This window comes from Desmodus rotundus, chromosome 5, assembly GCF_022682495.2.
Source record: "Desmodus rotundus isolate HL8 chromosome 5, HLdesRot8A.1, whole genome shotgun sequence".
NCBI lineage: Eukaryota > Metazoa > Chordata > Mammalia > Chiroptera > Phyllostomidae > Desmodus > Desmodus rotundus.
Genome location: NC_071391.1, coordinates 4829345 through 4842522, shown reverse-complemented (window position 1 = coordinate 4842522; position 13178 = coordinate 4829345). Strand labels below are relative to the sequence as shown.

General features: G+C 41.0%; 1 protein-coding gene across 3 annotated transcripts in view; it reads left to right on the top strand.

Annotated features, from left to right (window-relative positions):
• Nucleotides 1-13178, top strand: part of PACS1 (phosphofurin acidic cluster sorting protein 1) — a 115533-nt gene that overhangs the window by 60611 nt on the left and 41744 nt on the right. For all 3 annotated transcript variants that reach the window (XM_024574322.3, XM_024574321.4, XM_053925580.2), the window contains exon 2: nucleotides 12464-12551. In XM_024574322.3, the coding sequence (XP_024430090.2) occupies nucleotides 12464-12551 (88 nt within the window). The remainder of the gene's footprint in view (nucleotides 1-12463; nucleotides 12552-13178) is intronic.

Below are 13178 nucleotides of genomic sequence, written 5' to 3'. Positions count from 1 at the left end.
AATGACAGTGGAAAACTGCAGCCTATAGGTAAGAGGGACAGAGAGCAGAGGTCAGGGGTAGAGAACAGCTGGAAACTTAAGAGGGAAATCCTGGAAGTCAGAGTGCTGCAAAAAGGGTGAGGCCCAGCTTCTGTGTAAAAACTTTGCCTAAATCCCTGTTGACTGATTAGTCAGGGTTCTGCAGACAAACAGAACCAAGGTGAGGTATAGGAGGAGATTTATTGTAGGAATTGGCTTATGTGATTATGGAGGCTGAGAAGTCCCACTATCTGCAGTCTGCAAGTTGGAGAAACAGGAAAGCTGGTGGTGTAATTCAGCCTGAGTCCAATGGCCTGAGAATTAGAGGCCTGATGGTGTCGTCCCAAACTGTGTCCAAGAGCTGATGGTGTCGTCCCAAACTGTATCCAAGAGCTGATGGTGTCGTCCCAAACTGTCCAAGAATGCTGACGTTGGAGGGTAGAAGATGGGTGGTTCAGCTCAAGCAGAGAAAGAGAGCAAATTCTTCCTTCCTCCACCTTTGTTTCTATTTAGACCCACATAGGATTGGATGACACCCGCCCACACTGGGGAGGGCCATCTGCTTTACTCAGTTCACCAATTTAAATGCTAATCTCTTCCAGAAACATTGTTAAGGACCCACCCAGAAATAATGTTTAACTGGCTGTCTGGGCACCCCCTAGCCCAGTCAAGTTGACACATAAAATTAACTATCACAACTGTTAAGTTACAAATGTGCAGGGAGACCCCAGTGGACCCACCAAAACAAAAATAAAAACCAACTAACTAAACAAACAAACAAAAACAACAGGGAAAGGCAAGAGAAGTATCAGTCCTTGAAAGGCAAACTTACACTATCTTAGAAATGTAAGTTTTAAAAAAACTGAATGTGTTTCTAAACTGCGCTGCGCAGGCAATAGCGAGCTGAAGCCTATTGGCTTCAGAAGACAGACCCTGACGTGCAGAGCAGCTGGAAAATTAGAGGCAAATCACAAAAACACAAAAATCACAGGGTGTGAGCCATCAAATCTGAGTATACGCCGTCCACATCTTTGGCCGGCTGCCAAATTACACAGGTGCAGGGGAGACCTCAGTTAGCCAGCCTAAAAAAGCAGCAGCTAGAAGCTATAAGAACTAAGTGGATTTTTTTTTTTTTTTAAGAGAGAGGGGAAGAGAGGAAGAAAGAAAGGAAGAGAAACATTGATCAATTGCCCCTCGCACACCCCCAACTGGGAACCTGGCCTGCAACCCAGGCATGTATCTTGACTGGGAGTCCAACCAGTGACCTTCTGGTTCTCAGGCCAGCACTCAATCCACTGAACCACACTAGCCAGGGCTCAAAGGGGAAAGGAAGGGAGAGGGAGAGGGAAACATCCATCAATTGCCTATCATACGCACCCACTGGGACCAAACTCGTCACCTAGATTTGTGCCACAAAAGGGAATTGAACCCACAACTTTTTGTACAGTACCAGGATGATGCTCCAACTGAGACACCTGGCCAGGGCTAAGCAGTTTTTAAATAATACCATGTTGTTACTAAGAGTGTGATTATTTGATATAGGTTAAGAGGTCTTTGGGTTTCTTAGCACCCATGGCTGACACCAACCAAGAATCACCCCTTGAGCTAGGGAGGGCTCCCCCTCTTGGGATATGACTGTGCATTTGTTTTTTCCTCTTTTTATTGAATTATAAAAGATCTATTGACTTTCTGATGTAAAAGGTAAGAATTTAATGCAAAACCCTTTATTTTCTTCCATCCTCCTCCCTCCAATATTTGGAAACTATATTTTCAATTTTTTGTTGTTGCTAACTTTTGTAACTTAAACTGTTTTAATTTATACTTCTATTTCTGGTTCCACTGATACCAAAACCTTTAGTTTTTCTCCTTCCATCTAAAAATTGAACATAGAGGTGCATATATCTTTTTGAATTAGTATTTTTGTTTTCTTCGGATAGATACCCAGAAGTGGAATTGCTGGGTCATGTAGTAGTTCTGTTTTTACTTTTTTGAAGAACTTTCATACTGTTTTTGCACAGAGGCTACACCGGTTTGCAGTCCCACCAGCAGTGCCCAAAGGTTCCCTTTTCTCCACATCCTTGCCAGTAATTGTTATTTGTCGTCTTTTTGACAACAGCCAATCTGATAGATGTGAGGTGGTATCTCGTAGTTGTTTGCATTTCCCTCATGACTAGTGATTTGCAGCATCTTTTCATATGTCTTTTGGCCATCCGTTATGTTTGGGGAAATGTCTATCCAGGCCCTCTACACATTTTTCAATTGCATTGTTTTATTGGTGTTAAGTTGTATGAGTTCCTTATACATTTTGGATATTAACCCCTTATTGGATCTATCATTTGCAAATATCTTTTCCCTTTCAGTGGGTTTTGGTTTTGTTGATGGTTTTCTTCATGGTGCAAAAGCTTTTTATTTTTAGATTAATGTAATCCCACTTATTTATTTTTATTTTTGTTGTCCTTTCCTGGGAAGACCTATCTATCTATCTATCTATATATATATAAAACTTAGGCTAATGTCAAAAAGTTTGTTTTCTAGGACTTTGATGGTTTCTGGTCTTAAGTCTTTAATTCATTAATTTTGAGTTTATTTTGTGTATAGAATAAAAAAGTCATCCAGTTTATTTTTTATTTATTTTGCATGTAGTTGCCCAGTTTTCCCAACACCATTTATTGAAGGGACTGTCTTTTCCCCGTTGTGTGTTCTTGCCTCCTTTATCATAGATTAATTGACCATATAAGCATGGATTTACTTCTTGGCTGTCTATTCTGTTCTATTGACGTCTGTTTTTATGCCAGTGCCATACTGTTTGGTTACTATAGCTTTGTAGTATAGTTTGAAGTCAGGGAGCATGATACCTCCAAGTTTATTCTTCTTTTTTAAGATTGCTTTGGTTATTCAGGGTCTTTTGTGGTTGTATGTATATTTTAAGATTATTTTTTCTAGTTCTGTGGAAAATGTCATTGGTATTTTGATAGGGACTTATTTTGTTTTCACAACTGCATAGTTGTCCATCCTATGAATATATCATAATTTATTTAACTAGTCCTATGTTGATGGATAATTTAGGTCTTCCAATCTGCTATTAGAAACAACATGTATCTGGCCCTGACCACGTGGGTCAGTTAGTTAGAGCATTGTCCCCATAAGCCAAGGTTGTGGGTTTGATCCCCAGTTAGGGCACATGCAAGAATCAACCAATGAATGCATCAATAAGTCAAACAACAAATTTCTCTCTCTCTCCCTCTCTCTCCCCCTCCCCCTTCCTCTGTCTCTAAAATCAATAAATTAAAAAAACTTTAACTTTAAAAAGAAACAGGTAAAACATATATCTGTAGAATAAATTACTAGAGTGAAAATACTGAGTCAAAGAGTATTTGCATTTGCAAGGTCGGCAGAAATGACAAAATTGCCCTCTGTAAGGATATACCAGCCTAGGTTCCCACAAGCAATGTATGAGTGCCTATTTCCCCCCAGCCTTGCCCACAATGTTAAAGGTCTTCCTCTCTGCCTCCCTTCTTCCCTTCCTCCCTTCCCTTCGTTCCTTTAGGGCAGGGGGTCCCCAACCTCCCTCGCTGTGGTCAGTGGTCACAGCCTGAGGTCTGCCTCCTGTCTCCCCAGTCCCCCACCCTGGTCCATGGAAAAATTGTCTTCCATGAGACCAGTCCCTGGTGCCAGAAAGGTTGGGGACCACTGCTTTAGGGGGTGATGGTGGCCTTTGCTAATCTGATAGGTAAAGGATGGCGGTTTAATGGTGAGTCCATCCCTATGAGGCTGACGTAGGAATTACCCCACTTTCACAAAATCAGTGGAAAAGCCCAACTTTCTTTACATTTTAGAAGATGCAAAGAAATGCTAACAGATTAAGAAATTAACCACAGGACCTAATTAGAAAAAGATTTGGCAATGTGCCCTGCTCATCCAGTGGCAAAGGGAGAAGAAAATGCTCTGCATTTTGTGACACTGTTTAGAAAGGGGTAATTTAAATGCCCTCTAATCTGGGCTGGTAGTGTCCAATTAAGAGTGTTAGAATGAAAACACTTGAGTTTTTTATACTTAGCGTGGCAAAGCAGATTTTTTCCTCCCCTTAGACTCTTCCCTTTAAATATATTTACATTGAATGGTGAAGATTACAGTTTAGTTAAACAAACTGAACATTTCCTGTTTTCTTTGAAACCACTGTGCATGGAGTTAGAAGAATTTAAGTATTCAGAGTAAGGCAGAGTCCCCGTCGTTGGGGTGACTGTAACTCGGGAAAGAACTTGATGAGAGCAGTGCCTGGCCGAAGCAGGGTGGGCCTCGGGGAAAGGAGAAAGCTTTCAGGCGGGAATCAGAGAGGGGGCAATATTTAGGATGACCTAAAACAATGAGTAGCCATAAATACACAGATTTAGAGGCAAGGGAAGGTTTTTCTGTTGTTTTTTTTAAATCTGGTTTAAGTGACAGAATATGAAACATATATCTACTTGGCATTAGTACACTCTGGCAGAGAGGCTAGAGTTTAGCACCAAAGTTTGTATCTAATTTAGGCAACATAATGTAGTTACGAACACAGACGCAAGCCGGACAAGCCTGGCTGCCACCCACTAGCTGTATGACCTGGGGCAGGCTATTTAACTTCTCTGTGCCTCTGTTTTCTCTCCTGTAAAATGAAGATTACGGTTGTTTTGAGGATAAAATTGGCGTATGTAAATCACATATTGTAGTGCCTGGCTCAGTGTTTATATGCTTGCTGTTATTACTATGTTGTACCTTCACAAAGTGATACTTTTTTATACTCAAAAGAATATTTTTCTGCCCCGGTAGATGTGACTCAGTGGGTTGGGTGTTGTCCTGCAAACCTAAAGGTCACCGGTTCAATTCCCACTCAGGGCCATGTCTCAGCTGTGAGCCAGGGTCCCGGTTGGGTGTGTACGAGAGGCAGCCATTGATGTTTCTCTCACACATTGGTGTTTCTCTCCCTCTCTTTCTCCCTCCCTTTCCCTCTCTAAAAATAATTCAGTTGGCCAAAAACTGCATTTGGGTTTTTTCTGTACCATGGCTGTAGTAGCACTTAGTTGTCTTTAACTTAATTCGAAACTATTTTGTTAGATTGTATTGTGACAGCTGTAATATCAGCGTGCATTTAACAAAAAAACATCAAAATAGGTGAATTTTTGTGCAGTCATTTTAATAGTGAAGATGGAAGGAGATACACAACATTTTTGGCATATCATGCTTTATTTCAAGAAAGGTAAAAATGCAACTGAAATGCCAAAAAAGATTTGTGCAGTGTGTGGAGATGGTGCTGTGACTGATAGGACGTGTCGAAAGTGGTTTGCCAAGTTTTATGCTGGAGACTTCTCGCTGGACGATCCTCCATAGTCAGGGAGACCAGTCGAAGTTGATAGCGATCAAGTGGAGACGTTAATTGAGAAAAATCAACATTATACCAGCATACTCAAAATATCCAAATCAATAAAGTTATTGATGAAAATGAAAAATGTGTCTCTTATTTTATGGAGAAAACTAAACAGACTTTCTGGCCAACCAAATATTGTTAGAGAGAGGGAAATAAATAAATAAAATCTTTTTTGGTTCACAGTCCAGTGCTCAATCCACTGAGCCACCATACCAGCCAGAGCTAAAAATCTTTTCTTTTTTTAAAGGAGTATTTTTCTGGTTACAAAATTAGTACATGACCATTGTGAGAAAGGTGGTATATATAGAAAAGCATCTTTAAAAACTCATGTGTAACCTCACCACTACGAAACAGTGTTAGCATTTTGGCATCTTACCTTCAAAGCAGTCTTGCATGGTGATTAAGACCATGGACTCTGGAGCCCACCTGCTAGAGTTCCTATTCTGGTCCCACCATTTATTAATCTCTCTGACTCTCCCTCAATGTGCTCATCTGTAAAATGTGGATAATAGTACTGTTCACAGAGTGAAGATTAAATAAGTTAATAGATTGAAGCCTTTAGAATAGTGGAAGGCAGAGTAAGTGCTGTGGGAGTGTCTTTGCTGCTGTTAGTCTTCCCTTTGTGTATGGCCAAGAGTCACAGAATCCCATCAGCCTCCAACAGAGAGTGGGACTGGGAGCGGGCAGACAAAGAGGACCACAGAGAGCACACGCACACGCACACGCACACGCTTGCGTGACCCAGAGCGAAGGCGCTGCAGTGGGGAAAGGGAACTAAAGTAGTCACCAGAGGAGGCTGTAACCTGATTCCTGTGGTCCCCCTTTTCCTGCAGTTTTGCTTTCTGTGGTTAGTTACCCACTGTCAGTCATGGCCTGAAAATGTTAAATGGAAAATTATAGAAATAAACAATTTCTAAGTTTTAAAACTTGTGCCATCCTGCTCCATCCCACCAGGGTCATGAGTCTTCCCTTTGTCCAGCACATCCTGCTCATTTGTCACTTAGTAGCCATCCGTTGTCAGATTGGCTGTCACCATATCGCAGTACTTGTGTTTAAGTCACCTGTATTTACTTAAGGGCCCCAGAGCCCAGGGGAAGTGCTGCTGGCAATTCAGATATGCCAAGGAGAAGCCGGGAGTGCTTCCTTTAAGTGAAAAGGTGAAAGTCCTTGACTTAATAGGGCACTTTATCTTCTCACATCATCATAAGAAGGGTGAGTATAGTAAAATAAGATATTTTGAGAGAGTCCACATTCATGTAACTTTTATTACAGTATATTGTTATAATTGTTTTATTTAATATTACTTATTGTTGTTAATCTCTTACTATGCCTGATTTATAGATAAAACTTTATCACAGATATGTATGTATAGGAAAAACATAGTATATATAGGATTTGGTTCTGGTTTCAGGAATCCACTGGGGAGTCTTGGAAACTTTTCCTCTGAAGATAAAGGGGAACCACTATAGATGGAGCTTAGTTCTCCCCATTAAAAAATAATGTCTTCCTGGGCAATTGTGGGGAATAAGTGAATAAAACCATGATTTTAAACTCAAGTAGAAAATAAGAATAGTATAGTGTGGGTAATAGTAATAATAAAATGGTCCTTTAATTTCATTATTACAGTGAATAAATTGTCACTTGAGATCTTAGATAAGAAAGAAAAGATTCAATTGGTTATCTTTTCTTCCCACAGGAAAAAAAAATCCTTTTTGATTTAGGAATAAATAAATTAGGAAATGAGTGTTTACAGTATCAGGGATTAACTGTTGCCTTCCTGTAAATAATAGCTTTCCCCAAGTCAGCTTGGGTTCTGGGAGAGCAAGATGAGCGTCATGAGAGGCAAACACACTTTATTTCAGGAGCCCCATCGTGTGGCTATTAATCCACATAGTGGGGTGAATTGTGGCCCCGGAAAAGATGTGTCTAAGTCCTAACCTCGTACCCGTGAATAGGAAATAGGGCCTTTGCAGGTACAATTAAGGGTCTCGAGATGAAATCATCCTGAATCCTTTCTCTTATAAGGACACCTAAATCCAATGGCTGGTGTCCTTATAAGAGAAAGGAGAGGGAGTGACCCAGAGACAGAGGAGTGGCTCAGATGGACAGTTACGGGAAGCAGAGACAGAGATTGGAGTGATGTGTCTACCAGCCAGGCAATGCCAGAGACTGCCAGCAGCCACTGGAAGTGTCAGAGGCTTCAGATGGAACGCAGCCCTGCCGACCCCTTAATTTTGGACTTCCAGTCAACGGAACAATGAAAGGATACATTTCTATTGTTTCAAGTCACCAAGTTTGCAGTAATTTGTTATGGCAGGCCTCGGAAATTCAGACACAGATGAAAATAAGGCGTATTTGACCTTGTCACAGGGGAAGTTTATGTTATTTTCTCACAAAAATATTTTTTCTAATACTTGTGTATCTATTGGATAAAGCCAAAGCAAGGAATCTTAAGATTTTATAGGCAATAAAATTGGGGTGGAGGAAACTATATCATTTTAGTTTGAAATAATCCCAAAAGGCAAAAATAAAATGACTCTCTTTTTATTTGGAGCACTTAGAAAAATTGAAGGGGGAGACACAGAGACAGTGTGTCTATATTAGACAAACCTATAAGCATATCCATTAAATTTGCCTTTAGAGAATAACTTAAAAACCACACTAAAAATGATACAAGTTAGTTTTATTCCATATTAATACAAAAATGATGCAATTCTTCCTTTGAAAATAATTGGTAAGAGTCTAACCTGGTGTTCTTATTCCAGTATCTCAATACCACGTAACACGTATAATTACTTTGAGACTAGGCTTATTTAATTTTATCTTTGAGCTTATTGCTTCTAACATTCTGATTTAAAGCTAAATGATTTTTCAGATCATAAGTCTAAAATTCGTACTTCAGCCCTGGTGGGGTAGCTCAGTTCGTTAGAGTATCATCTGGTACACCAAGGTCACAGGTTCGATCCCTGGGCAGGGCCCATACAAGAATCAGCTAGTGAATGCATAAATGAGTGGCACAACAAATCGATGTTTCTCTCTCTTTCTTTCCCCCTTCCTCCCTCACTCCCTCTAAAATCAATTTTAAAAAATTAAATAAAAAAAATTTCCCTGACTGGTGTAGCTCAGTGGATTGAGCGCTGGCCTGCAAATCAAAGAGTTGCCGGTTGGATTCCCAATCAGGGCACATGTCTTGGTTGCCAGACAGGTCCCCAGTAGGGGATGTGTGAGAGGCAACCACACATTGATGTTTCTCTCCTTCTATTTCTCCCTCCCTTCCCCTCTCTCTAAAAATAAATAAAATCTTTTTTATTTAATTTGTATTTCATGTGTTACAGTCCCAATACATGAACTATTAAAATGTTCATTCTTATCCCCACTTCCTCCTTTTCACGGTGGAAGGTCTTTGATAGCTAGCTATGATATGGAGCATATTCTTATTTGAAGCCTGTGGTTTCAAACAGTAAGATAACCCTAGTTCTTTTCTGTGAAGTTCGGTATCAAGAATGCCTGAGGATTATCCTGTCCTGTTACCCCGAGAGCAGCTGTTTGTTTCTGGAAGCAAATGTAGGTCTTGCCTAGAGGTAGGATGGATAGGGAGATCAGAGAAAGATGGAATTATCTCTGGGAAAAAGCAGGCAGCTGGTTATACAACACTTAAAAATGTATCATTTAAAGGTAAACTGGCAGGCTGTTTCAGCCCCCAACATGACCTACTTTTTAGAATGTTAATTGTCTTAGTAAAGAAATCTTAAATCCAAGTTACACAATTTCCTTGTTTGTTTAAACATTCTAAGAATCTGCTAGAGGCTGGATATTGCAAGGTGGGAATAAAGGAAAGAGAGAAGGCAAATAAGAAAGGGAAGGGAGCTGAGGCAGCAGTTTGGTGTTCCCTTGCGGAACCTCCAGTTGCTGTGAAGTGGCAAGGATCTGCATGGCTGTGATGCCTCCGTAATTGGAAATAAGAGCAGAGAGCTTCGCTTCTCCTCTCTTGCTGTTACTGTGCTTTTGAACTTTACAGAGTAGTTTTCTTCCTTGTGTTACTTGGTTTATCAGTCAAGTCTCACTATAACGGATCAACTCCTCACCTCTGTGATTTTGAAAATAGTATTACCCTGGGGTAATGACAGGGTAGGACATAATTGAAACACTCCAGGTGCTTGTTTGCTGGATTGTTTTTCTTGTTTATAATTCTAGGGGACACCAGAGGTACTTTAAAAATTTTTTTTTAAATATTGTGTTGATTTATTCCATCTAGGTCCCCAGTCACGTCTCATCCCCACATTCTCATTCTCCCTTGCTGGACCTTTCTCTTCTGCCAGCCTTGTAAGCATTGGTGTGCCTGGGGTTCCAGTCTTGCTACTCCCGCCCCCTTTTTTCAATTGGAACTTTCCTCTGGAAGACCTCAGCCATTGCCATCGCTTTAAACACCACTTTCACACCATGACTCCCACACCTGTATCTCTAGCCTCTTTCCCTGGATCTCAGGACTCGCAGCTAGCTGCCTACTTTAATTTTTCCATTTGGATATTTAATTGTCTCAAACTTAACAGTGACCTGACTTTTCTAACCTATTCACCTTAAAACTTCCCCATTTCCTTCTTTTCAGTTAACAATACCACTATCCATCCACTGAGTTGCTCAAGCCAAAAACCCCCAGAAATATCTTTGAGCTTTCTTTTTCCCCATACCCTGCATTCAATTTATCACCAAGTTCTATCAGTTCTACCAGAATGCTCCTGAATTCCACCCTTCTGCCCACCCCCACTGCTACTGCTCCAGATCAAACCTTCCTGTCTTTCCTGTCTTCTTCCTGTCTTACTCTGCGACAGCCCCCAGGCAGGTCTTCCTGTTTCCACACTCTCCTTTCTGTGGTCCATTAGTCACATAGCAGTAGAGCAAACTTGCACAAATCACTGTTCATCGTCTACTTGTTTCTAATTCTTCATCGGCCGTACCGTATAGCCCAGCCTCTTTGCCCCTCTAACCTCACATTTTACTGCTGTCCTCGTTCACTGGGCTGTGGACACAGCCCAGCCTCATGGAATGCTTCATCCTCGTACTCTGCGGATTTCCTACATGTACTTCCCTAAGTAAATAAACTACAATTTGTAGTTTAATTTTTCTGGGTTTTGAATTGGATACAGTATCGTACTCTATAGTCTTCTGCAACTTTGTTTTCACTCAGCATTGTGTTTGGAGATTAATGCATGTTGAAGTCATTTCCACCACTGGGTAGCACTTTATTGCATGAGTACACCGCAGTTGAGTTTATCGTCTACTCTTCTAACATTGTGCATCTGAGTTCTGACTAGCATAACACAAGTATTGTCTAGTTTACAGAGAGCTTACTGTGGGGCAAGCACAGTTCTTAGTGCTTTTGTACCTATGAATCCTCACGACAACCCTCTGAGTTGGTATCGTAACCCTCATTCTACCGATGAGGAAGCAGAGGCATCGGAAGATGAAGTGGTTCACCCACAGTTGTACAGCTAATGAAGGCTATGGATGCTTTTGTATGTGTCGCCTGGTACACAGGGCAGGTGTTTCTCCGGAAGTGAAATTTCTGAATCCTGGGTTTCACCTGTGTTCAGCTTCACGAGCCTAACAGTTTCCTAAGCACATGGGTTCCAGCTGATGCGCCCGCTAGCAGCATATGAGTTCCCATTGTGCCACACACCTTCACCCACACTTGGTTTTGCCAATTTTGTGGGTGTAAAATGATGTTTTGATTTCAATTTTCATTTCCCTGATTCCCAAAGAGGTTGAACATATTTTTGTACATTTATTAGCCACTAGTGTTTCCTCTTCTGGAAACATGAAACGTCTGCTCATGTCTTTTACCCACTTTTCTATTGATTTGCCAGTCTTTTTCTTATTGAATTATAGGAGTTTTTTTATATTCTAGACCTTTTGTCAGTATTAGAAGTTTCAGATATCTCTTCCAGGTTCATGATTTGTGTTTTAACTCTAAGGTGTCTCCTAATAAACAGAAATGCCTAATTTCAGTGTAATTGAACTTCTTGGGGTTTTCAGTGTCTGATTTATGAAATCCATTCTTGCCCTGGCTGGATGGCTCAGCTGGTTGGAGCGTTGCCCTGTGCACCAAAAGGTTGCAGGTTCAGTCTCCAGTTGGGGTGCTTATGGGAGGCAACTGATCAATGTTTCTCTTTCACATCCATGTGTGTCTGTCTGTCTGTCTGTCTCCCCTCTCCCCTGCCGCCTCCGCCCTAAGCATAACCTCGGGTGAGGATTAAAAAAGAAGAAGAAATCCATCCTTTTTTTTTTTTAAGGTCAAATTTACCATCTTAATCTTTTAAAAAATATATTTTATTTATTTATTTTAGAGAGAGATGAGTGATGGAGAAAGAGAGGGAGAGAAACATCAATGTGTGGTTGTCTCTCATGTACTCCCTACTAGGGACCTGGCCCACAACCCAGGCATGTGCCCTGACTGGGAATCAAACTGACGACCCTTTGGTTTTCAGGCCAGCACTCCATCTACTGAGCCACACCAGCCAGGGCAAGAAATCCATTCTTATCTCAGAGTCAGAAAAATGCCATCCCATATCTCTTCTACAATCTTGCCTTTCACAATTAAGTATTTAATCCAACTAGAGATTATTTTTATATCTAGTGTGAAGTAGGATCCAAATTTTTTTCATTTCATAGTTTATGCTATTCCCAGTTATTTTAACACCGTCTTTTTCTTATATCAAGTTTCTGCGATTGTGGGACATTTTTCTGGGTGCTCTGGTCTGTTCCATTGATCTCCTTTCCTTTTCCTTCAATACCATATGTGTTGGTTTTGGCTTGAGATAAATAGGCATTCAGGAGGTTGATGGAATAATGTAACTTTTTGGTATTTCTCAAGTATAGAAGTTAAATGAAAGGGATGGATGCCCATTTACTGAAGGAAGACACAGTTTGGACTGAGAATGGCACTCTGACATTCTTTAGATAAAGCAGCATTTCCCCAATAGGTTGTCGATCACTTTTCTCACAAGTTCCTTACGTTTGACTGGATCTTCTTTCTCTAAATTTTTCTAGGCTGTTCAGCTTGACCCTGAAGAAGCTTGTCATGCTGAAAGAAATGGACAAGGATCTGAACTCAGTGGTCATTGCTGTGAAGCTGCAGGTGAGTTCAGCATGATTGTTTGTTCAGGATTCAAGGAAGCTAGGTAACTTTGCCCACTGTTGGGGCTTCAGAAATACCGATGGGGACCACCTCTCTCTTCCTTCACTCAGCAAAGCAAGTGCAACAGTGGAAAGACATTTGAGCTCACGGGACCTCCTGAGTCCCAGCACTGCCTCTTAGTAAAGCACTCAATTTCTGTAACCCCCAGTTTCTTCCTCTGAAGAATAAACGTGGTTCTTGCTGCCCTGCCTGTCTACCAGGATGAGTATGGAGCTCAAGTGATGCAGATGCTGAAGTGTTTGGTGCACTACTCAGAAGTGACTGGGGTGCCTTGAGTCCGTACCAGCCCTATTCCCAGCACTTATAGGCCAAGCAGGTGCATGGGTTGGGGTTTTCCTTTTTTTTTAAATATATTTTATTGATTATGCCATTACAGTTGTCCCATTTTCCCCCCTCTATTCCCCTCCACCCTGCACTACCCCCCCACACACTCCCCTTCTTTAGTTCATGTCCATGGGTCGTACATGTAAGTTCTTTGGCTTCTACATTTCCTATACTATTCTTAACCTACCGTTGCCTGTCTTCCACCTACCATTCACACTACTGATTCTCTGTACCTTTTTCCCT